Source organism: Canis lupus, chromosome 10 (genome assembly GCF_048164855.1).
Source record: "Canis lupus baileyi chromosome 10, mCanLup2.hap1, whole genome shotgun sequence".
NCBI classification, from domain to species: Eukaryota; Metazoa; Chordata; class Mammalia; order Carnivora; family Canidae; genus Canis; species Canis lupus.
In genome coordinates, this window is record NC_132847.1 from 75,477,432 (window position 1) to 75,503,626 (window position 26,195).

At 48.3% G+C, this 26,195-nt stretch overlaps 1 protein-coding gene and 1 pseudogene across 11 annotated transcripts in view; one reads left to right on the plus strand and one right to left on the minus strand.

Moving 5' to 3' along the window:
* Positions 1–26,195, minus strand: part of CDK5RAP2 (CDK5 regulatory subunit associated protein 2) — a 153,093-nt gene that overhangs the window by 78,224 nt on the left and 48,674 nt on the right. For all 11 annotated transcript variants that reach the window (XM_072842563.1, XM_072842559.1, XM_072842557.1 and 8 more), the window contains 3 exons: positions 18,890–19,108; positions 5,353–5,523; positions 1,661–1,801 (listed from right to left, as the gene is read on the minus strand). In XM_072842563.1, coding sequence (XP_072698664.1) covers positions 1,661–1,801; positions 5,353–5,523; positions 18,890–19,108 — 531 coding nt within the window. The remainder of the gene's footprint in view (positions 1–1,660; positions 1,802–5,352; positions 5,524–18,889; positions 19,109–26,195) is intronic.
* Positions 25,529–25,610, plus strand: LOC140642066 (U2 spliceosomal RNA; annotated as a pseudogene).

A 26,195-nucleotide genomic window follows, 5' to 3' on the forward strand; every position in this document is an offset into this window, starting at 1 on the left:
GGATCTCAAGCAGACTCCATGCTGAGCGTGGAACATGCTCCGTGTCAGACGCTGAGCATGGAGTCTGACACAGGGCTCGATCCCACGACCCTGACATCGTGACCTGAGCCAAAACCAAGAGTCAGACGCTTAACCAACTGAGCCACAGACGCACCCCCAAGTTAGTGTGCATCTTAACACCCAATTAAATTTGGTCAAATTCAAGTAACCACATGCAAGTTTGACTCACAAAATATTAGCCCCCTGAGATTTAGTTATTGGACATGCCCAACATCACCCAAGTGGTGAGAGAGCCAAGAGAAAAATCCTGGCCTCCAGACTTCTGGGCTCCACTACTGAGGCTGACACTCTCATCCAAGAGAAACAACAAAATGCAGGTCCACGAATGGACAGGTAAGAAGTCCCCACTGTCCAGCCAACGACACCCCCAGACCAGGGCTGACATGAGCAGATCCACAGAGCAATGGCTCGTCCCAGCCACCACACTACTTCCACACCAGCTGTAAAATGACCTCCGACCCACCCTCCCCAGCCCCTCCCCGCAGAGGTCCTTAGGGACCTCTCCAGGAGCCAAGAACTAGAGGGTTGGTATCTGGCAGAAGAGCAGGTACTCCAGCCCTACCGCCTGCGCCTCTTCTCATGCCTAAGTCCGTGCTGCACCAGTTAATTATTTTGAGAATCACCCTTCACAAAACCACAAGTCATGATCAGAGCCATTCATCAAAGAACTAATTTGCGTAAGAGTTCTCTGTCTTCTGAATGTATGGACTTAATTAAAGCCAGGTTTAAAAAAAAAAAAACAAAAAACTTGGCCTCCAATGAGGTCCTTTCCTATCCCGTATCTGGCCACCAAGCTGCATCATACGCACGCTCGGGGTGGAGAGGGGGACTGCATCTCTCACAAACCAATAGAATCATTCATTCACTCCACAAACACGTATTTACTAGACCCAGGACTGAGCGAGGCACTGGGATTTCGACACAAATCCCAGTTCCCTACCCTGAGGGGCCCATCCCTGGTGTGCAGGGGCTCGAGGGAGGGGCAGAGGAAGATGGATCCTAGGTCATCAACACAGGGATGGGCGTGCAAAGTGCTGCGCACCGGGGAGGAAGAGGAGATGTCACTACCAAGCAGGGTCGGGGAAGGTGACACTGGAGGGGCACTTCTAGGGATGTTTAAGAGTCACCCAGGAAACAAGCAGAGAAAAGCCATTCCAGGCAGATGGAGCAGCAAATGCAAAGGTGGGGGGACAGGTGCAAGGAATCTGCAAGCAGTCAGCTGTAGTTAGGGATGACGGAGGGTGACCCGAGGCCAGACCAGGAAGGACCTGCTGGTTTCTGTGTGTGTTTGAACGGGAAAATTTTACCGTAGAAATTACATGCACAGAGATGACACGGTTCTTGAGAGGTGAACCCCGGGACAGCAAATGTGCGAGAGGCTCATCTCTAATGGGCTGTGATTTACCAGTTTCCTGTGTGGTGGAAATAGCAACACTCAGCCGAAGGGCATGAACCTGTAAGGCAGGCCGACTAAGAGCCCTCCTCCTACCTCAGTCGCTGGCAAGAAGGCCTCGGAGGGTTCTCCGTGACAGCAGTCGCCACACACATGTCAGAAGGAACACGGAGTCGCCCGCGGATGTCCCAGTCCAGGCAAGCTTACCTCCGAGAAGATGCGGTTGCTGCCTGGTGAGCGCTGTAAAGAGCACTTTGCTGCTGAGTCCCCACTCCTGGCCCTGAGCTCCTCCCCACTCTGTGAAGGGCGAGTCGGCTGTACTGCTCCCGAATCTTTTTCACTGAATTCCTAAGGAAATAAAACAAATCATGAGGAAGTTTGCTCAAGAGAAAAAATACTAACAGACTCTCCAAAACTCTCTAATGGAGGATATTTTTTACAATTTTTTACAAGGCGCCCTTCTCCCCTGACCCCGACGGCCGCCCAGCGGGTATGGAGGACCGAGCCCGGGCCCTGGCCCCACAGGACAGGGTTCTCATCCTGGGTCCCCTTGAGCCAGGGTATGACCTCGGGTCTGCCCGCCATCCTACGGGGCTACTGCCGCGATTGGAGGAACCGTGTGTCACAAGCCAACAAATCGGAGCCTCTTTCAGAACAGGACAAATTTGACAACACCTGACCCATCTGTACCAAGAGGAGACTTGACTTCCAGGAAGAAAGGCTGTGAATACTGTTATGGCGTTTGGTCGCGTCTCGAAGGTCCCTCGTGATGATGCACAGTCTCCCTCGCTGACCCCCTCGGAAGATCTGGCATTCCACCGCACAGCAGGGCTAGACATGGTGTGTCTGGTCCTAAGGCCCAGGCCGATACATTCCTAACTATTGAAAACCTGGTAACTCCTCAATGATGTCTCTGTCCTTCTAGGTCAGAAATTAAGGGCAAGAACAACATCTTCTTCCTAAGTACCTATCAGAATCACTTTACCATGTCAAACTTCTATGAGAAACTAGATGAAAACAAACATGAAAGACACAGGGGCAACTTTTTATAAAAACCTGTTAAACTGTAACAGGAAAAACTAGAAAGCGAATAACCAACACTGCCTTTCTAGAACTGTCATAATCCAGCTGTGCTTGACTCATACTTTCCGTTTTCCTTTTCTAAAAGCCCGACTATACGTACACGTTGTCTAACAAATAGCACCGCGCCGCTCACATGGAAAACAGGGGCCCCTACCTCACACTCTCCCCTCTGGGTCCCACTCCCAGGAAGGAAAGACTCCCAACTGCTCAGCCCCTCCTGTATTTACATTACATTGCTACTCTCACACGGCTTGACTTTTTTTCTTTTTGCAGCAGGCTCCCTGCCTAGCGTGGAACCCAGCACGGGACTTCAACTCATGACCCTGAGGTCAAGGCCTGAGCCAAGATCAAGAGTCAGACGCTCAACCGACTGAGCCACCAGGCGTCCCGTTGACTTCTTAAGGTAGGATTTATCCCCTGGCTCCTACCACAGAAGTTGAAGGATTTAGCTCTTGCCCCCCTCAGCACTTTTCCTGATAGCCACAACACGATTTCAGTTCCATTGATGGTCCACATTTGTACCATTTCGACCACGCACACACTATGCACGACTCACCCATCTGGCCTCCCGTGATTACACTTCCTTTCTGTTCATTTCTTTGATTTCCTTGGAATTAGTAACAACTGCTTTGTTCTATTCATTCACTTAGTTCATAAAACTAAAATTAGGTATTTAATGTAGATTTATCTCTAAACACTCTAAAAGAACTTAAAAATGCCTCTAGATGGAGTCAGACACATCAGGTAACTGATGGGTTCCGTTTCCACTTCTTGGAGAAATCCCAACTGCGGCCTCTGTCTCAAGAGCTCAAATACAAGCTCTCTGCGTCCTGGGCCCTTCCATCACCGCGTCCCCGGAGAATCCCGTGACTCTCCTTTCGGGTCTCTTCCTCGTCTGTATGGGATCACTGGATGGGTCTGCGTGGAGTTCCCTAAGGGAGGCACCTGCGAGGCAGAGGATTTCAGGCGCCAAACATTAGGAAATGCCTTTGTTTGCCCTCATTCCTGCTGCCAGCTGGGCGGAGCACGGGATGCTGGGCTGGACACCGCTCTTCCTCAGCGACCGGGAAGCCTGCTCTCCTGCCTTCTGGCCTCCAGTGTCGCTGCTGAAGATTCTGATGTCATTCCGCGTCTGGGTCCTTTGCAGCTCACTCTAGAACCTTCCAGATCCTCTCTATCCTCGTGTGCTGTGATTTCACAAGGACGTGCCTTGGGGTGTATGTCCCCATCATGTGCTAGCAACACAGGGATCTCTTCGATGCAGAGGAGTCTTCCCTCCACTCTGCAAGCTCTCCTATTGCTCTGAGGGTTTCCTTCCCTCTGCTTTGCCTGTCCCGTCTCTCAGGAGCCCCGGGCAGTCACATACTGGAATTCCTGGCTTCTCCCTTTCATTTCTTTGCCTGTTTATTTCTCTGTTGGGTTCTATTTTCTGGAAGGCTCACTCACCTTGATCTTCCTGCATCTCTAATCTCCTGTTAAATTTTTTTTTTTTTTTTAAGTAGGCTCCACACCCAACCTGAGCCTAACACAGGGCTTGAACTCATGACCCTGAGACTAAGAAAGACCTGTTCCGAGATCAGGAGTCAGATGCTTAACCAAGTGAGCCACACAGGCGCCACCTATTAAACTCTTTATATATGTGATCATACCTCCAATCTCCAGTAGCTCATTCTTCTTTTCCAAGTTTGTTTTTTTTTGTTTTTGCTTTTTTTTTTTTATCAGATCCTGATCTTAATTCTTATCTAAAGAGGTTATAGTGTCGACTTCTTTGAAAAGCTGTCTGGTTGCTTCTCATCCTCCCACTTCTATTGTCTCTACCTAGCCTTGTTCTGTCTGTCTTTCCTCTTGCACACTGTTCCCCTGTTTGGGGAGCTCAGGCTGTCCATCTACCTTTAAAGATAAAGGTGCTCAGAAGTTCTAAGTGTGGAAAGAGCACATCAGCGGCAGGCTCAGTGGGAGAGGACCAGGTGAGGATGTGCTTGTTCTGTTGGAAGACGCCCATCTGTCTTTTCCCCCGAGAGGACTCTCAGTGCCGGGGATGCACACTTCCACTCCCATCTTTATCAAGAAACCCACTCCTGCCTGCACCTGCATCTGGTGACCCCCAGGCCAGAGCTTCTCTGGTTTAAGGTCACTAGAGAAGAATCCTCACTACCACCACCACCTCCTGCTGGTGAAGAGAACAAGGTCCCTGAACTGCCCAGCATTCCAGCCAAATCTCCTGGTTACAAAGGGACCAGGTCCCTCCGCTTCCTGTTGAGCCTCTCTGGGCTCCACAGGATAAACCAGCTTGCTTCTTGGCCTTTCACCCCAAAGGCATGGAGCAGAGTGCTCAGTCCTGGGGGCCTGTACCTTTCACCCCTTGACTCACGTTAACGAGGCTCCAGCAGGAAGCAGAGTTAAATACCCGCGTTGAATCCATCATGATCACCTGGCAGCAGGCGCTAAATCACAACCTCACTCCATGATCAGACAAGGAGGGCATTCCAAGTCCAAAAACAGCACAGAGGGGCGAGAGGGCCTGGCACACACAGCAGCAGGCGCCCACAGCAGGAGTACCTCAGTGAGGCAGGCAGGCCGCCAGGGCCTCAATCGGGACCCAGAATAAGTCCCTTCCCTTCTGGCTGGTGGCTGATGCCCAAAGGACAGAAAGAAAGCTCTGAAGTGCTCTGATGCTCTGACAGAAAGCAGTGAGGACTACCGGCATTTCCGCCAGCCTTACGCTTCTACAAACATTTATGCAAAAGGGTTTTTAAAGAAAAAAGCCTATGCTAAGTCAACAGACTTAAATACAATAGAAAGAGAAGTTATGGCACCTGGAGCAACAAGTCCTCTGGATCGATGCTTCCTCTTAGACTTCTGATCATTTGCTCTTGACTGTGCAATTTTTTATTACTTTCACTCAAAAGACTCTTGTAACGATTCTCCATGGCTTTCTCTCTTTCATTCACTTCATTGCGTAGTTTCTCAACTTCATTTCTAAGGTCCTGTCAGAAGAAAAAGAAAAAATAGAACTTATTTGACAAAGATTTCAAGATGATCATCTCTCACGGGCTCACCGCTATACAAGAGCAAGCAAAGAGGTGTATTTAACAAACGTGCACTTCCTTCTCTCTTAAAGTCTGATGAAAACCAGCTTTAAAAATAAGCAGAAATCTGGAAAAAGTTTTATGCAGATATTTATCACAACATTATTTACATTATGGAAAAATCAGAAAGAAACTAAACATCCAACAAGAATTAAGTATTTTTTAAAAATTGGGAATTAATTATAAAAAGCATGCCGTTAAAAAATGCACAATTACGGGATGCCTGGGTAGCTCAGCCAGTTAAGCATCCGACTCTTGGTTTCCAGTCAGGTCATGATCTCAGGGTCTTGAGATTGAGCCCTGCGTCGCGCTCAGCACTCAGCACAGAATCTGCTTGTCCGTCTCCCTCTGCTCCTCCCCACCCCCAACTCTGACCTCACTCTCTCTCCCTCTCTTGAGTAAATAAATAACATCTTCAAGAAAAAAAAAACACAATTATGAAGAAAAACAAGCCAAGACACTATATAATATGATGCCATTTGTTTCCTAAATGCTTATACAAAATGTTGTTAAGGCTATGATGAAACACATCAAAATAATAACAGTGTACCTAAATAGAGGGATTGTGGAGGACTTTCAACCAATTTTTAAGTTTTTATTTTTCTGAGTTTCTAAAATCCCGAAGTCTGTGTTACTTTCATAATAAAAAAAAATATATATATATATATATATATCTTAAATAATGACGGTTACAATTAACATGGAAAATGTTCATGTTATAATGTTAAGGGAAAAAACACAACCAACAGTAAACCGTGTGATTATACCTCAGGATATATGCTATTTGTAATACTGAAGTACTATTCATAATAGCAAAAGGCTGGAAACCACCCAAATATCCACCAGGAGAGGAACAGACTAAGGTACATTCTCACAATGGAGCACTCAGACGCGATCCAGAGAAAGGAATGAGGATTCTATAAACACGCTGACCTAAAGTAAGCTTTTCAGAATATACCACTCAGGTAGGCGTCAAGAGGACCCCAGGAGAAAAAAAATATGTGCGGCATACTGTCATGTATTCAACTACAAAATAAACTAAGTGGCCTATAGGGAAATAAAAAAGAGAGAATGAGGTGGGAGGGAGGAGAACTCGTTTTACAGACGTACCATGGAAGCCGTTTAAATGTTTAGATGACTATTTAAAAAATAAAAATTCCCCCAAAACTAGAAGCAAACAAACAAAAAATAAATCTAACTGTATAACAGGTTGATGGGTTAACCAAACAGAGAAATTATTTCAGTAACTTAAAAGCAGAGTAATCGGTCTGCCCTAGTGAGGTATTTCTCCAAGGACAAAGGGACTACTGCAGAAAGTCTCACACTTAGTAATCATGTTGGAAGAAATAATGTTTGTATTGTTATTCTGAAACTGTGTGTGTGTATTTATTTATTAAATAAGTAATTATTAATGTGATAAGAACCAAGACTACAAGTCTAAGAGAATACCAACACAAATATAAAATTAAGTTAAAACATGTCACTGTAAATATGAATTGGAAATATCAACATGAACTTCTATTTTCTGTTATTTCCTTCCTTTCACTGAGAAAGTATAAACCAGCATCCTCCCCAGTATCCAGACTGTAGTCTCCAAATACCATTTCCCACCAAAAAGAACTAGAATTCTCAAAACATGGCCCCTAGAACATTATCAGCATCCCCTGGGAATGGCGAATACACTAGATAACGAGACCAGCACTCGGCGAGCGCCTGGGGGGTGGGGGGGTGGGGGGGCTGCTCCCATGTTACGGATGAGGAAACAGGCTCAGGTAAAGTAACCTGCCCACAGTCACAGTCACGGAGGGGCAGCACCTGCCCTGTTCCTGCTCTGATGGCAAGCCCCCCAGCTCTCTTCCACACTATGACCAAGGTCTGGATTTCTTTTGAGATGATCCCCCTCCATCTACAGTCATCTGACACTTGCTTTTAGAAATCTCCCTCTGAAAACTGCATAAAGGGACAAAATCTTGTGTTAAGCCATTTAGGTACGTCTTTAAATTCACAATTAATCTGCCTGCCATCCTAGAAAGATCATCCTAAAAAGATCAAGGTCATGCCTACTTTGTGGGGGGCAGGGAGGGCAGAGAGAGAATCTCAGGCTCCACGCTCAGCTCCAAGCCTGACTTGGGGCCTGATCTCACGACCCTGAGATCATGACCTGAGCCGAAATCAAGACTCGATGCTTAATCGACTGAGCCACCAGGCTACATTTTAAGCGTAAAGTATTTCTGCATTACACCAAGTAGAAGGTGTGTGTCATTCATGTGCACAGTAATTACTGGTCCACACACATCACTTCCTGGATTCGTTCTCTCCTTTGCACAGACACCCATCAGACTCATTATTTTGATGTCTGGTTCAAGTTCTAGCGCATACGCACGTGTACCATAATAATTTACTCCATTCTCCCATTTCGTTTGCTTATGTAATTTTAATTCAGGTATGTAAATTGAGAACTTGCATGTTTGAAGTTCTTCCACGTGTCCCCCAAACTAAGAGTTGACACCTTGAAAATGACCTGTTCCCCAAATCCCACAGGGAACACGTGATTCGGGGTTCCTGACCTGAGGCCCACTGAGCGGGTCCCTGGGAGCCTATGCAAATTTGTGTGTGTGTATTTTTGGTCGTGGAGAGCCCGCTGCATCAGTCAGGGCCTCCAGGAAAGCCAGGACACCAAAGAGTATGAAGTCCCTCACCTACTACGAGCACTCCTAATGGAAACTATGACCGGGCTCAAGCCGGGCCACGCAGCTGTCAAGGCACTTTAAAACATCTCTGACCCTGATGACTGCACACAAGCTCAGTGGTAAGCGTCCTGTTTTTACGGAAGGGAAACCAAGGCTCACGGAGGCTGAGAGATGGTGACAAAGCTTGACAAGTCACTTCTGGCACTGAAATTCAAACCCGAGTCAGCTAGACGCCCAATTCTACACTGTCCGCCCAACTGCACTACTGTTAAGACCAGACAAATGTAACACCAGTCTGACGCGGGCTGCCGACGCCCCGAGCTAATGCTCTGGTTCCTCAAGGCCTCAGGAGCCAGACCTGCCAGCGGAGACTGAGGCCCGCCTGCTGGCGAGCGGGCAGGGCCAAGGACCCTGGGCCTCCGTGAAGAGCAGCGAGGCAAGGCCCGCGGTGCAGGACGGCTGCAGGGAGGCGAGGCCAGCGCCCGGCCTCGGGGACACAGCAACGCAAAGGCTCCTGGGCTCCTGGGCTCCTGGGCACCAGGGCGGTTATAGCAGATGTTCAGGGGAGGCATGGAGACGGCATGTCTCGCCTGAGCAAAACGATCAGAACTGAAAATTGAGAACCTGGGTGGTTTCCCCAAACCTCTCTTGATATTCCCAGGCTGTGAAGATGGGCAGAGCTGGCCTTGCGTCCGGACCCTACTGCTGAGTAGCGGGGTGACCACAGGTAACCGAAATCCTTGTGAGTGCTTCCTTTGCGGTAAACGGGGCCAAAAACACAGGCTGCGATGGGCCCTGGAGGCTCAAGTGAGAGAACGTGGGTGGGTGCCCGGCACAGAGGCAGATGGGCAGCAGCGGCAGCTGTCACCCCCACCCATGCACGCCCTCCAGGCCCACCCAGCCGCCGGCCCGCTCATCCCACAGGTGACTCGGGCCTCGCGGCAGAGCCCTCCCTCCACACAGAGCACACGAGAGACGAAGGGTGAGTATTTAGACCACAGGGCTCAAATCATTCCCGCCCCCCACCCCACCCCCAGAGTTCCCAAAGGAGCTGAATCCATCAGTTTGTAAGAATCCATCACAGATTGGGAATCAGTCCTGTGAAAACTGCATACCCAGAGCAGGCTTGCTGAGGAAACTGAGGGCCGTTGGTGGTGGTGCTTTGTCGAGGAGGAGGGTGTGTGCGGCTTAAGGGGGCCACCTGCCCCACAGGAGCCAGGCCCGGTTAGTCTGTGGCAAGAAGGCCTGGGAATCTGGAACCGGGGCCCTTGCCACGAGGCACGGCAACCCATGCATTAGCGGGGCTGGCCCGGGAGCACCCCGGACTCTGATCACCTGGACGGCCAGTCCTCCTCCCCGGAGCTGGTATTAAAGAGGACAGATGGAATCTGAAGTCCTGGCGAGAAAAGTGAACGTGCTGCCGGCTCAGCCCTCCTCTCCCTCCCCCCACTGCTCTGGCCTTCTTCAGAAATTAGCTGTCAGCTGGTCATCAGCAACCGCCTCCTCGCTGGCGTCCCCGGCCGCATTCAGCCACCAAATCACAGCCACACACAGCCCTGAGCCTTCCGTCTCTACCAGGACCCTGCGGGACCCCACGCTAGCTGCAGAATGAAGCCACCCTACAAACCTTCGTCCCAGGCTCCCCTCCCCCGGTGGGCTCCAGCCTACCTCTTAGCCTCACCTCACCAGACCACCCAGGCCTCTCCCGCTGGGAAAAAAACACATAGCACAATTCCGCCCAAACCTGCCTGGAGACAGCACGCTCAGCTCGCAGGGCCAATCCAAGTGCCACCTCTTCCACTAAGCCCCCCGACTCCTCTGGCCCCAGCAATCGTCCCCCCAAAACACCACCCGCCAGAGCTCTACAGCATTTAGGAGAGCGCCAGGCCCTTTATACGCGCCCCCCGCAGCTCCCCCTGCAGCTCCCCCTGCAACCCCGCAAGGCAGCGGTGCAGCCCACCCGCAGGTCGGGAAGCGGATGTTCAAAGTACTCAAGCAACTTAACCGGAGTCAGAGGTGGCGGAACCAGGTCTATTCATGTTCTCTTCACTAAACCAGTGGCTTTTCAGGGCGAGCCCAGGAAGCCCAAGGCGGGCTGGCCGCGAGCACCCTCTCACTCCATGTTTCTGGGCCTTCCTCCCCAAACTGACTCAGCTGGCTTGGGGAGAAGCTCGGTAATCCGCGCCTGATTTTAATGCAAGAAGCCACTGTCCTAAGGAACCTGCCAAGGCCCTCGGGTGCACTGTTCTCCTTGCAAGCCCCTCTCCTGGACCAGACCCCACCCTGCTTTCAAGCCAGCGCTGCCACAGCGGGACCCGTGTCTGCGACATCAACTGGGACGCCTCCCTTTCCACCTAGTGGGCAATTTTCCTCCAGGATTCGCAGGTGCCCTCTGGACCAGCACTGAGCCGAGCATGCCTCTGCCTATCGGGGCTTTCTCAGGGGAGGCCGACAGAAGAAAAGGTGGATTGTTTTAAAAATAAAATACCCCTATAATCTGAGAATCACATTAGAAATGAAAAGCCAGGCCCTCTTACTTCCTTCTGCAGTCAGCTGGTTTGTTTTATCTCAGGCCAGATGGAGACCGAGAAGGTTCTCATCCATCAAATTTCCACCTTCTCAGGTTTCACTGTGAGAAAGCTTATCAAAGTGCTCAGTGGTTCCCTTTAAATACATAAAGGAAACTTCTCCAAAATCTTAATGAGGAATAGGAACCCAGTGATGTAAGAATTTCCAGAATTAGTATGAGACAGTGGCGTTGGAGCCTGGGTCTGGGAGCCGCACTGCCCCCGGGGCGGAGGGGGCACCAGGCCTCCCCCTCGCCTGTCCCCAAGCAGCTGGGCCTTCAGCTTTCTTCTGCACGGGGTCGTACTGGAACAAGGAATTCCTATGCTGAGACAGACAGAAACCCCTGGAACGAGGCAGGGCGGCCAGAGAGCTCACAGGCCCACATAGTTCTCAGAGCGAGGAGCTCACGGGGCAGTGTGGAGGCCCCCGCCCGGCGGCCCGACGGTGCCCAGCGGTCCCGCCCTCCCTGCCAGCCCACTCGCTGTGCCCTCGGGCCAGGCCCACTTGCGCCCCAGGCCTCGGCGCGGCCGTCCCTCCACCTGGAATGCAGTTCGGCCCCGTGCCCCCAGCAAACCGCTGCGTGCCCTCGGAGCCCCAGCTCCACTGCCCCCCCCCCCCGCCTCGCCTGTGCTCCAGTGAGCCCTCTGTCTGCGCTTCTGCTCTATTTCTGGGCTAGGTCCCCCCAGAGACGGGGGCTGACGGGATTCAGTCCTGTACTCCCAGAAATCATAAAGTTAGAACCAGAGGTAAGGGAAAGCCTTTCTGTCTGGGCTCCAGGGAGACGACAGCAGCTCCACGTGGAACGGATGGGAACAGCCTTTCAGAGCGGCTTCCGCCGGCCCCACGCACAAGCACCGAGATGTGACGCCGGCCGTCACTCTCCACGCGGTCGGCCTCCCGTCCTGGGGGATCAGTCCGCGGGAAAGGGACAGACAAGGGGAGAGGGGTGGTGACCAAGGAAGAAGTGTACAGCTTCGCTGACCTGGCTGCTGACGGGGCGGCCACCTTCATTAGTCAACGGTGTCCCCTAGATTCTAGGGGTCAACGGTTCGCTAAGGTCCTGAGCCAGCACCTGCTGTGCAGTTAGAAGCAGGAAAAGAGCAAAGAAGAGGCGTCCGATCCACCGAGCCATCTACCTCCACGTGCCAGGAACCAGAGGAAGCACTTTCTCGTGCGTTAAATTTTATTATTCATTCACTTACTCCAAAAGCAGGTATAATCAACCCCATTTTAGGGGAGAAAACCTTAGTTTAGAGAGGTTAAGCCACTGACCTAGAGGCTTGAGTGCCTGCTACCACCAAAATTCGAACCCAAATCCTGCACTGTTGCCCACTGCTCCAAAGACACGAGCTCAAACTGCCAAGTTTCTCCTCCCCAGGGCAGTGGCGTCATCTCCATCATCAAAACAGCAACTCTTCACCGACCAGCTAAGATGTGCCGGGCATTATGCTCGTAAGTGCTATCCTCCCTCAGATAATCCCTACAACCAAGCCGTGTCCTTCTAACAAGAAACAGACACCGCAGTTTGGGGAGGCAAAGCTACTGGCTCACGGCCCACCAGCTAGCAGGTGACGGGGCCAGAACTCAAACCCAGCCGGACCCGAGTCTCCGCACTCAGCCTCGCTTAAGAGTGACTGGATATTGCAGGGATGGAACCTCCTCCCGCACAGACCATTTAAACTGCGTATTGTTCTTCGAGGACTCAGCTCAGACTCTTCATACCCGATTAAATCAAAAACAAGGCACGAAGAGCTCTGACCCTTGGGAAGAATCCCGCTCCCTCAGGTCTGTGGTCCTAGGCCGACCCAACCAGCCTACAAACACGGCCTCCAAATGCCGTGTTTTGACTACGGATCACAGGAGATGCTCTGAACGCTGTCATAACCTCGTCTGGAGCTATCCGTCAACAGACACATGTGAAACCGAAGGGGTTCGGGATGAACTACCCTGAAATTAAACCTGCTCCTGTCAAAGCACATGGGATTAGCCAGCTGGGTGACGGGTACAACTTTAATTAGATTTTTGGGCTTTAGCCAGCAAATGCATCCCCACAGAGCTAAGTGCCCAGGTACTGAAGCACACACTTGTCAGAGCAGCGGATGACAGGTCTTGTAACAGATGAGAGCATTACGAGGCAGTCGGGGGAATACAGCTAAACCAATGTCTCGTACGCGTTGCTCATAAAGGAGAAGAAAAAGACTAGCGTTGCTCCTTTCCCCCACGCACCCCAGGTAGCATACAGAACGCCTGGGCCAGAGGAGCAAATCGAAAATAAAGGTTTACCTCCATCACACACACACACACACACACACACACACGCAGCACGCATGCACACGCACGCACATGCGCATGCACACACGTGCAATACTAAAAGGAGAGCCCTTCAGTCTCTAGAGCCAAACAACGTATCAAAGTCAAGGTATGAGGGCAAGGATGCGACAATCGGAGCAGCATTCCTGTTGTAAACCGCACAAGCCAGTACACTTTAAACATCACAGTTAAGACACCGACTTGGGAACACCAGCTTTTTGTTTGTTTTTGCAAAGACCTGAATGTCCTCGCAGGGATGTGGGTCCCTCTGGTGGCAAGGAGCTATAATACAATACAGGGATCCATCCTGAGACCCTCACGTTTGGACCTTTCTGGTTGTGGAAGGACCCCCAAGTAAAAACCAAAGCTGTATTCACCAGAGCCTGCCCACAGGGCCCCACCACCGCCAGGACTCAGCGAACGTTCCTTGGATAAACAAATGACGACGGCAAAGTATCCCACGCGCGGCGTCGGCTGGCACAGGTCGCGGCAATCACAGGCGATACAAGCACAGCCTCTGACGGCGCCGTCGGACATGGTGAAGTCACGTACCCCCGCTGCAAGATGCCTGCTCGGACAGGCACCGTCTCCCCCGAAAAGCGGAGAGTAAGCGCGAAGACAGGGCCATAAAGCTTTCCATCGTGAGCAAAGGATGGTTTGATCACACCCAGAGGTATCGGGTCGGCTGACCATCAGAGGGAATCCAGGCAGTGCCACAACAGCGCCAGGATGCTTGGCGGCAGCCCCCGCAGAGGCGGGGTCGGGGCTCGCCCACGAGCAGGCCCGCAGCACGTCTGGGTGGTAGCTCTCGTCCAAGAAACGAGAGTAACGGACACAGCCAGACACGTCCCAGCGACTGGAATCCGTTCTTCCGAGCTCGCCGACCCGGGAGGCGTGGACGTGGCCCGGCGCGAGACGGCTCCCGCCGCAGGCCGTCCTGTCCGAGGCTCCGTCCCGCTCCCAGAACCCTTCAGGAGCCCGGGGGAGCAAGACTGCCCTTGGGCCTGAGTGCTGGCCAGAGCCGTCCCTTTACCTTAACCGGTTCCTCTTCAGACACTGGAGACCCTGTAGCCGATTTCCCGTGACGTCCGCTGCCAGGGGCCACCAGCTGAATTTAAGCCCCCGTCTTCGGAACTGTGTCAGATACACCAGGGAGCATCCTCCTCACTCACTCTGCTGCCTGTTCCTAGACCTGACGGCCTTTACCTTTATTTTTAATCTCATTTCTATGACTTCCCATAAACTTCTAAAAATGTTTTTGACACATCAAAAGAATAAATTACAATTTTAAAGCCCCAAATAATATCTCAGAATACTTCAAATCAGACATTCTTGTTTTGTTTCTCCAAAAACACCATGTGCTCTCCTACCTCTGTGCCCTCACCATCCATACAAAACCCTCTGCCCCTTGCCTATCAATTAACCTTTATTTAACTCGAACTTCAGAACCAGTTCACAAGTTGCCCTTCCCTAGAGCCTTCTCTGATTCTGCAAGCCACCTCCCTGCTCTGTTTCCGTGTGCTTTGCTCACACCCGTCATGGAACTGTCCCCTGCCTAACAGAGGGCCTGCGCAGTGCTCAATGTTGCTGACTGCACGCGTGGGACCCTTTCCCTTCTTTCCCCTTTCTCTCTTTCCTTTTCCCTTTCCTTTGTTGGGACAGAAGAGGCTACAAGTGGCGCCTGGGTGGCCCAGCTGGTTATTAAACACCCGTCTCTTGATTTTGGCTCAGGTTATGACCTCAGGGTCCTGAGATCAAGTCCCGTGTCGGGCTCCGTGCTGAGCATGGAGGCTGTCTTAGATTCTTTCTCTCCCTCTTCTTCTCCCCCTCCCCCCTCCATCAAAAAAAGGAAAGAAATAGAGACCACTAAAAGGTCTGCTTATTTGTTTGTTTGTCTCAATCCACAAGCAGCAGCAGTAGCAGCCGATGAGTGAATCAAGTTCATTAAAGAGCCTGTTATAGAACAAACAGACGAGACAGGTGGGGCCAGCGGGTCAGGCTCTACCTCTGCATTTATCTCAGGACCATAAGGTAAAACATCACCCATCATGTTCCCTAGACGCTGAACAAGCCAAGCCCCACGTCTGGTGTGAAACATTCACAGGAGACAGACACAGCCAAATTCTTATACCGTAACCAGAAGGTAAGTAGAGATACCACTGTGATGCTGTACACACACAAAAGGAAAGGAGCCATGGCCAGATCATCTTGCCAGAAACATATATATAACCTGATGTACAAATGTAGTCCTGATGAGATGCCAGAAAGCTCTGGGTCATGGTCATGTTCACCTGAGGTAGGCACACAGAGTACACAGTGGCTGTTTTGGTCTGAAACAACACAACCCTTTCTGGGGGTAACTGCTCATCCCTCCCAAACATGTGCTTCTAGAGGAGGCTGTCGATGATGGGACTCACACGTGCATGCACCCGAACCTACGCACACATTCTGACAAAGACGACTGGGGATGGACCCACGCCGGGCCTCTGGCCATCCTGACAGGGACGCCGTGGGGGCAGCAGAGTGTGAGAGTCCTCCTTCCTCCTATGTAATCAACTGGGAACATGTGACCCCAGCAGGACGGCAACGATGGTCTAGCCAGCTGGAACTGGAGAGAAAGAAGCCAGCTCCCAGAGACCAAGATTCGGTCCCAGCAGCGTTCCAGTCTCCATCCCTCCAGCACTATAGTCACCCAAGGAAATACATTTCTCTTTTTGCCTAAATTAGTTCAAGCTGGGCTTCTGTCACTGGGGGGAAAAAAACCTTCCTACCCACAGTATACTCGACCCCAAGTGCCCCGCTCATCACATGCCCCTTGCTTTCTTCACCAAACAGCCCCTGCCTCCTCACAAAGATGTGCACACGTTACACAGAAATACATCAGCTAGCCACGGCAGCCCAGCAGTCCTCCAGAAGCACCAAGGTTTACATGAATAAGTGAATTATGGAACCACCAACAATGTGTGACACAAGAGGGATAGGTAAATAAATTACAGCATCTCCACCTGATGTAATATTATGCAGCTATTTCAAATGTTTACCAAGAGTAAGTTATAATTTAAAAAAAAAAAAGTGTGTATGGATGGAGAAGGAAGGAAGGAAGGAAGGAAGGAAGGAAGGAAGGAAGGAAGGAAGGAAGGAAAAGAAAAGAAAGAAAAGAAAAGAAAAGAGAAAAGAAAAGAAAAGAAAAAAGAAAAGAAAGAAAAGAAAAAAAGAAAAAAAGAAAAGAAAAGAAAAGAAAAGAAAAGAAAAGAAAAGAAAAGAAAAGAAAAATGGGGGGGGAGACGTATGTGTGTGTCCCCAACCCAATTCTATTGAATGAGCCTGTTTCTAATGACAGTTGGGGGCGGAGGGGACAAGGTATTTTAAACTAAGAGGAAGTTACCCAGCAGTCAGGGAGTAAGAACTGATATGCCAACTGCACCTGTGTGGAAGGACCGTCTTGCCAGTCTTTTCCTTACCTCCTCCGTGCGGCACACAACTCAAGCCCTACTCTTCTCGCTCAACTCAAGTGCCACCTCCCCCCAGAGGGTTTCCCGACTACTCCAATCCCAGGATCTTTTGCACTAATTCTATAGATTTTAAGCTGCCTTGCATTTTGTCAAATATAACATCTCCACCGTTAGAAAAGATAAAACTTTCAGAGGTCACATCTTACACGTGCATCAACATCTAAACCAGGTATACTTGGTGTTCAAAAGCAAACAGGAAACCTATACTTTAATAACGCACAGTAAACTGCTATACTCCAAGATCGCTGGTGGTAGCATACGTTGGGCCAGCCCTCTGCACAAATAATTCGGCAACATGATTAACTAGTATAAAATATTTGTACCATCTGACCTAGTAAACTCACTCAAATCCTAGGAATTCAAGGGGAAATGTCTATATGCCCAAGGATGTTATTGTGGAATCATTTCAACAACCAAACTGTCCCAGAGAGCAGGAAATTAAGTAAAGCAGGTGAAATGTAGTCAGTGAAGAGCGTGCACCATTCAACGCCATCAGGCTGGAGGCCACACTATATGGAGAAATGCCCCTGATAACGTCCAGGATCAAAGAACACAGAACAGTAGTCAGCCTCTAACTGGATTAGGGCCCAGTGGCACCATGTCTGAAGGGTGACACTGAAAACCACAGTCACTGGTGGAACTGTAAGTGACATTTTATGTTTCTAAATTTCCACTACTGTTCCCTTGATGTTCATTAATATTTTTGTTAAAACATATGAATGTTTGCATTTCAATGCTCGTGCCAGTGCCAGCGTCAGGATTTCACACAATGGATCCTGATGACCCCGCCCGTGGCAGCCACTGGAGAGCTACACTGTAGTACCTGGACGCTCCCTCAGACACCTCTACTACAACAACTGTCCGCGCGAGAGAGGTCCTCTGCCCGCCCAGGGTCCCCGAGCAGATCATCCACAACGTGTCAATGATCACTCAGACTTAGGCCCTATCCCACCGAACTGCACCAAGGCGAGGCATCTAGATGTGACTCTCAGGGCAATGAATGTTTAAGTTTAAATACAAGAGAAATTTTTTTTAAGATTTATTTATTTTTTAAAATTTCTTTAAAGATTTATTTGAAATAGTACGAGCAGGTGGAGGGGCAGTGGGAGAGGGAGAGAGAAAACCCTCAAGCAGACTCCCTGCAGAGCACAGAGTCCCAAGTCTAAGCAACTGGCTCTGGATTTCAGCTCTTTCCCTCTCCCTGTGCCCCTCCCCTCCCGCCCCTCCCCTACCCCACTAAATAAATAAATAGATAAGTAAAATCTTTTAAAAATATAAAATAAAAAAATAAACAGACTTGGATGCTTAACTGAATGAGCCACCCCAGTGCCCCTATAATAGAAACTTTCAAAGATAAACTGTATTTTGCCTACCAAATTCAGAATTTTTCAAATGCTATCCAATGTTGAAAAATAGTCTTTAAAAAAGGATCACTCTCATAAAGAGAAACCTGGTACAATCATTCTGGGAAACAATTTGAGTATAGCTATATAATAATGTTTAAATATTCATCCTCTTTGACCCAATAATTATAGCTCTATCTGGAAATAATCAATGGAAAAATATTTACATACAAGGATGTTTGCTATCACACTTGTTATAAAGCAAAAAAAGTTTAACTGGGGTGCCCGAGGGGCTCAGTGGTTGAGCGTCTGCCTTCAGCCCAGGGCGTGACCCCGGGGTCCCAGGATTGAGTCCCACGTCGGGCTCCCCGCAGGGAGCCTGCTTCTCCCTCTGCCTCTGTCTCTGCCTCTCTCTGTGTGTCTCTCGCAAATAAATAAATAAAACCTTAAAAAAGAAAAAGTTTCATGACCTAAACATTCTACCATAAGGGCCTAAATAAACTGTAGCACATCCAAGTGATGAAGTACTATGCTTGCACCAAAAAACAAACAAAAACATGTTTCTGAAGAACACTCATAACATGGCAACATACCAAAAAGAGAACATTCAATTAACAAAAAGCAAGACACAAAACCGCATTTTCAGCTTGATACCAATAGTGTGTGCGTGCGTGTGTGTGTGTGTGTATGAGAGACAGAGAAAGAGAGAATCCCAAGATGATGAGCGAGATATTTTCTTCTTTACATTTTTCAGATTTTTCTAGGTCTTTTGCAGAGACGATCTCCCTAAAACCAGAAACAGCAATCCAGCACCCCAGCCCGACCGCAGCATGCTGCTCACGTGGATGGTGTGGTCTCCTCTGCCCCTGTCACGATGGGCTTCCTCCAAGTCCTTCTCCAGCCGCTCCCTCTCCTGCTGCAGGTCGCTAAGCTCCTGGGTGACCTTCTTAATGTTCCTACGCAGTCTGTGGTTCTCTGCGCTCTTGTTGATGTTTTCTGAGTGCAGCTGTGCCAAAAGCGCCACCTTTTCTAACAGAGCAGCCTCATAATCTTCAGACCCCTGGAAGAGGAAGCAGACAGCGGAGATGAGCTCACTCTGTAGCACATGAAACAGACCAAGAAATCTGTGCTCCTTTTTCGCCTTGGGGTAGGGAGCGGGGAGTTAGGGAAGAAAAAGATTAACGTAGACAACCTCTAGGACCCAAACCACAAAGAACACGTAGATTTTGAAATAACACAGAGTAATGATTATGCCCCCATGTTGATGTGAAGGGGGGAAGAGGCTACAACTGTATAAAAGATGCATTTTTTTTTAAGACAACAAAGAAAAGCACAGAATGTCAGAAACTGCCTTAAGTTGGGTGGGTACATGGGCGATTTTCTTCCTTCACTTCTTTTGAATGTTCTAAGGTTACTGAGCATGTTACTTTTATAATGATTTAAAAAAGAAAAACAACTCCACCAAGTTATCTGTAAAAGGTGGAACACGAAGAGAGCCACCTGAGAAGCAGAGGCGGATCAAGCGCCTGCAAAGCTCGCTGAGGTTGGAGCAGCTCACACCCAAAGTCGCCTGGAGAAACAGAAACGGTCAGTGTGGCAGCTGCATGGCCACCGCGAGCGGCTGTAAATTCAGCAGAGTCCAAGGGTTAATTATGTCCAGAACATCCTTACTTCATTATTACAGTTTAGTAGAAAATACATATGTAATTGTCAAGCATTTGGAAAAAATACTGTAACTCACCAATAACCAAAAAGAGTAAATTATTTTTTAATAAATTAATTTTTTATTGGTGTTCAATTTACCAACATACAGAATAACACCCAGTGCTCATCCCGTCAAGTGCCCCACTCAGTGCCCGTCACCCATTCACCCCCAATCCCCCGCCCTCCTCCCCTCCCACCACCCCTAGTTCGTTTCCCAGAGTTAGGAGTCAAAAAGAGTAAATTAAAACAAGCTTTCATTTAACAAGATTGTTTTAATGAGAATATCCAGTGCTGGCAAACTTACTATGAAGCAACACAATTAATATTTACTTTTTGAGAACTGACCAGGCATCCAGAAGCCCAGAAACACACTGGCAGGAATGTGAATTAGTGTAACTTTCTGTGGACAGATTACATACATCAAGTGTGTGTATACAGGACAGACATGTTCACACTCATCCTGATGATTCCGTTCCCAGGATTCAATCTCAGGAGAAGAATCCAAAACATAAGGGGGGAAAAGCCTTATGCACAAAGTCATCCATCACAGATTTACTTTAACAGGAAAAACGAAGAACCTAAACTGGTAACATGGGGACATTCCAAGTCACAACATGATATGAAAAAATAGAAGATTAAATTTGAATGCTCTAAAAAATAAAATCTATGCAGAGGAGAAAGCCGAGAAAGAAACACATCAAAATGTGAACAGTGTGGCTACATGATCTCCTGATTCCCCATTTTTTTCCTCCTTTCTAGTCTCCCGAAAGAAAATTTGAAGCATATATAATACTAAGGAGAAAATAAACTCTTTTTTTAATCCGTTCTTTGGATTGGACAAAGGCTCATGATTAAAAATTCAAAAGCAAGGGACACATGAGCTGTGAAGGCCACAATTCAGACCATAGGGTAAAGGGAATGGCTCCGGCCTCTTGGCCTTTCCAGGAGACCCAGCTCCACCACCATTGCCGGTCAAGTCCTAGTTGTTAGGAGAGACGGGCTACAGCCACTGTTAATCCTGGAGAAGTGGGGCCATCTCATGTTTCTCCACTGCTATTTAGGACCTTGCAACAGAGAATGAGGAAGAACCCCATTCACATTCCAAAGTGGGTTTTAGAGAAGCTTCTGTTTTACTTTCCCTTAAAAACCAACAATTTTTTTTTTAAAGATTTTACTTATTTATGTGAGAGAGAGCCCAAGAGCAGAGGGAGGGCAGAGGGAAAGGGAGAAGCAGGCTCCCCGCTGAGCAGGGAGCCCCACGTGGGGCTCCATCCCAGGACCCTGGGATCATGACCTGAGCTGAAGGCAGACACTCAATCGACTGAGCCACCCAGGTGCCCTAAAATCAAAAGTTTTAAAAAGAGTAGGAAACCAAGGCCTAAAACAAGGCCTAAAAAAAAGTATCTGGGGCAATGCTTACTTAAATAAACTCAAAAAACAAAAGAAGATAAACAATAATAGGAAAAATGCTCATCTTGAGCAATTTTCAGTTACCTTTTATTAAGCACTGGAGCTAAACCAGGTGCTTTTGCACACACTGTATCTCTATTTCCATGACCAACCCTACAAAGTACTCGTCACTGTCCCTACCTAAGCAACTGAGGCTCAGAATGACGAGCCCGTCACCAGACCATAAGTGATTAAATCTGGGACTCTCCACAGCGCTATACTGCCTCGCCCATTCCAGTGAAGATTCCAATTAACACCAATAAACTAGCAAGAATTAAAACAAGACTGAATTCAAACAAGGGAAGGCTAGAGACAGGAACACCAATTAGGAGCTTGTTAAACACAGGCCAGCCACAGCGACAATTAAAGTAAGCGTTATTATAAAGTGATGAACGTTCTGTGGGTTATCGCGCAAGTAACAATGACAGAGCCTCTTTTAAAAAGTTCAAATTCATCCTCACACCATAAAGATAATTTCCATGTTCAATTTTCCTTAAATGGCCCTTTGAGATACTTTAGAAAGTTTTTTACCTTTTTCTGCACGACACCCTGCTTTCTGAATTCCATGTCATCAGAGGGGTGCTTACAAGCAGGTGGTAAACATTTGGCGCAATTAGACCTACTCAGAAACTCAAGGCCAAACACCGTCTGAGCCAAACCACCCTTCCCCACAGTGCAGACACATGAGGAGTTTAATAGAGACTCACAGAGCCCAGAGTTCAAAGCCCAGTTCTAGCTTTGTGACTTGGGAGGAGTTAACTTTTCTGCAGTTGCGCTTCCTCGTCTGTGAAATCTCTACTTCACACGGCCGTCCTGAAGATTAAACAGGATCACTAAAGTCTCGTGTCCAGGAACGCAGGCTCAACAAATCTAATTCCCCTTCTCCAGCACTTGCATAATCTTCCTTTCCCAATCAAGAGACAATATGGAGAGTTTCTTCAAACTAAAAGCTACTTGCAGAACACCATTAACAGAGAATTTGAAAAATCGACCAAAGGAACTACTGTATTTTAATGCCAGAAGGTAATACTGCCCAACGTTCTTTTTTTTTTTTAATATCTAAGTATTAACAACATTGTTGCAGGTATCAGCTTGAAGGTGGAAGTCTTTTTTTTTTTTCTTTTGTATTTATTCATGCGAGACACAGAGAGAGAGAAGCAGAGATGTAGGCAGAGGGAGAAGCAGGCTCCGTGCAGGGAGCCCGACGCGGGACTCAATGCCGGAACTCGATCCCGGGACCATGGGATCACACCCTGAGCCAAAGGCAGATCCTCAACCATTGAGCCACCCAGGCGTCCCCAACATTGTTTTTTTTTTTTAATACTACCCAACCTAAGGATGAGTTAACAACATTTACTAAATTACGACCTGTGCCCAGATACACGGTCTCGAGTAGTCCTTGTAAGGATTATGTGACCTAAGTGTGATTATCCGCATTTCCCGATGGGTAAGAAGGCTGCGAGAGCTCAAATATCTTGCCCAAGCGATAGTGAAGAGCAGAGTCAAGATTCAAATACATGTCCCACCCCACCATGTTCTCCCCAGTAAAGTAATATGGTTACATACATCCAGTGGACCACCTGAGGCTGTCTGAGAGCATAGGGATAAACACACACACACACACACACACACACACAAGTGCATGTCAAACCGCTGAAATCTGAGTAACAACCATGGACTGTACCAACGCCGACGTCCTGGTTGTGATATCGTTACTAACGTTAGGCAAGACATCACCTTTGGGAGAACCAGAAAAAGTATACAGAAATCTACTGCATGTGAGTCTACAATTATTTCAAAATGAAAATTTTTTAAAAAATGAAAATTTTTAAAAAGGAGTGAATAGATGTATACATACTGTCATGATAAGAATTCTAGATAAAAAAAGATTATAGATTAAAATAGGTATTATGATCCTATCTACTGTTTCAAAGGTTCTATGTAGGGGATCCCTGAGTGGCTCGGCGGTTTGGCGCCTGCCTTCGGCCCAAGGCGTGATCCTGGAGACCCGGGATTGGGTCCCGTGTCGGGCTCCCTGCATGGAGCCTGCTTCTCCCTCTGCCTGAGTCTCTGTCTCTGTGTGTGTGTGTGTATGTGTGTGTGTGTGTGTGTGATGAATAAATGAATAAAATATTTTTTAAAAAAGGTTCTATGTAAGTATAAATAAGCAAAAAGTCAACTCACATCTTTAGACATGACTTTACTGGTGACATCTATCAACCTCTTTCCACTGTCTTAAGTACTTTTTAAATTCCTCCAACGTGCAATTTTACTTTTACAGCTGAGCAGGGAGAGGTATGCACAGGTATACTTTCCAAAAGTTCGCATTAGGCCCCAGAAGACCTACAGAGCACCTGTTTTCGCTAACCAAAAGAAATCAGAGAAGGACCTGCACTTCTATGGAAAAGGCACCAAGTTATATTCGCAGATACAGAGACCAATTCAATGGTTGTCAGAGGAGAAGGGGGGTGAAGAGATGGGCAAAAGAGAGGAATGAGATTAATAAACAGTACGAACTTCCAGTTATAAAAGAGGTCACAAGGGTGTAACTACAGCACAGAGAATACAGTTAATAACACCAGTAACAGCTACGTGTGGTGACAGATGGTAGCTAGATTCATTGTGATCACTTTGTAATACATATAAATGTTGCATCACTATGTTTTACACCTGAAACTTATATAATATTATGTGTCGAGTACACTTCGATTAAAAAAAAAAAAAAAGGGAAAGGGCATTCTGCGTTGGTTTTGCAGCGAGCTATTAGAGGCAGCCTGCACCCGGAGCAGTGAGGGCGGCCCCACCACAAGCCCTCCCTGGAACTACACTGAGCATCTCAAGCCACCAGAGCTCTGAACAGCAGTGTCTTGCAAGCATCTGCTTTATCTTGATTTATTTCGTGTTTCTGTTAGCAGGATGATGTGTGTCCTAAGGTGTCAGAAAAGCCTAAAAAAAGAGAAGTGGTTTTTTAGGTCTGAGAATGCTCAAAAATTTTTCCATGCAAGTTAATGGTAAGTGCTTCTTTGCTTTATGCTATTTTATCTTATGAACATTTCATACGAAACGTCTACTTTTGGATATTGGGGAAAACCTGTATTTCCAATCTGAAAATATGTATTTTTCAATGAGTCCAGAGGTAGCAGCAGGCAGCCGACACTGTGGGCTTCACAGAGTCCCACGTGTGACCAGAATTCACATCTCTGCACTGTGGCAACCCCTCCAAGAATGTGAATATCACACCTGCTGTCTCAATGCCAGGCTTACTGCCATCCCTGTGAACTTTGGCTACTCCACTCAAGCTGCAATTAGCTCAAATCACATGACATCCTGAAAAATCCCACTACATAAAAGAAAATGCATTTTCAAGGGCCCATGCAAATTCAAACTACGTAGACCTTGTAACGAAACAGCCAATATAAGCACACTGTGTGCATTTACTCGTACGCACACACACACACACACAATCAGAACAGCGGCAAAAACACAGATTTTGGAGTCAGGCTTGAGTTCAAGTCCCAACAACCTGCCAAACCAGTAAACCTGCTACCTCTGTGGATGAGGATTAAATGCGCACCCTGGGAACAGCCCAGCAGGCGAGCACAACCCGAGGACTTTGCATAGTTCCTGACCTCTGCTATCTTGCAAGCCAAGAAGCCCGGCCAAGGCTGTGAGTGACAAGACCTCAAAAATCGTTCTGAAAGTCTTTCACCTAGGACTGACAGTTATGAAATTAAGAAGTGTAGGTGATAAATCAGGGTAACAGTGAATGTAGGAGGCTACCTTCTTTCCTTCAAGGCCCAACATAACAAGCACAACATCAACGATTAAAAGGATGTCTGTCTGGTCTCTCTGCTTGTCAACCGCCAACATACTTCTTTCCTCAAGCAGTAGGAAATATCAATGGTTTACTAAGAATTCAGCCTTTAAAACTTGTTATTTTCAAAGCAAGGAGGAAAAAGAAAACCACCTTGGTGCCATCTCAGCTCCACTTCCAACCACACGGTGCGGAAGGCAAATCTGAGATCCCCAGGGAGAGACTTGCCTATGTTTCTAGTGCACCATGATTTAAACCAAACTACTTCAATTATTCTTTCCATGAACCAGAGCTCTGCAAAAGATGAGACGTGGGACATGAATCATAGGAATCAAGCAGTCTTGCATTAGATTTAGCTTCTAACTTCTACTTTATAACCAAAAATACATGGTGGGAGGAAGGGGTGGCAGGGAGAGTTTGAAGCAGTATGGGCTTATTCAGAGGGTGGAACGTCATTGGCTCATCATTAGTAACAGGGATACACTGTAGAGAGAAACTAAAAAGATGGCAAGAATCGCTTCTTGGCCTTTTGGCTAAGATCAAGTGTAGGAAGATGGCAAGAAAATATTAAAATAATTAAAAACACAAAACTAAAATTAAGCAGAAAGGCGGAACATCACGGCAGTGACCAGCGGGAGTCCTTGGAGTACAACGCTGAGGGACAGAAGGGGGAAGGGCAGGTCAGATCATCAAGGTGTGGACGTGACACCTGGCAGGAGGCAGCCGGACTCTAGAAGCCAGGTGAGGGGAGGTAGGGGCGGGGCAGGTGGAAGCACAGGTCTGGGAGTGAGACCGGCTCCGGCGCAAGTCCTGGCTCTCTCCCCTTCTCTCCCCTACCCCCTTCATGGCCCTATGCAAGTCGCTCAACCCCGAGCCCGGGCCCTGACAGCGTCTGCTCCGCGATCTGCTGTACAGAGCCTGTGGGCCAATCCGCACAGGGCCCTGGGCACAGGGCTGGGCACATGGCTTGTGATCCATTCACACCGGCGGTCACTATCAGCAATTACTACACTTGAAGGTGGCCTGCCACCGGCGAGCTGTGTGACAGTGAATAAGCTGCCCACCCTCCTGAGCTTCAAAACCCCCCAAATCCAGCAGAGGCCGACCTACCTTCTCCACAGGGCGGTGAAGATTATGCGGGACGACACATGTCCTGCGGGGTCTGCTGTGGGCACTGAGC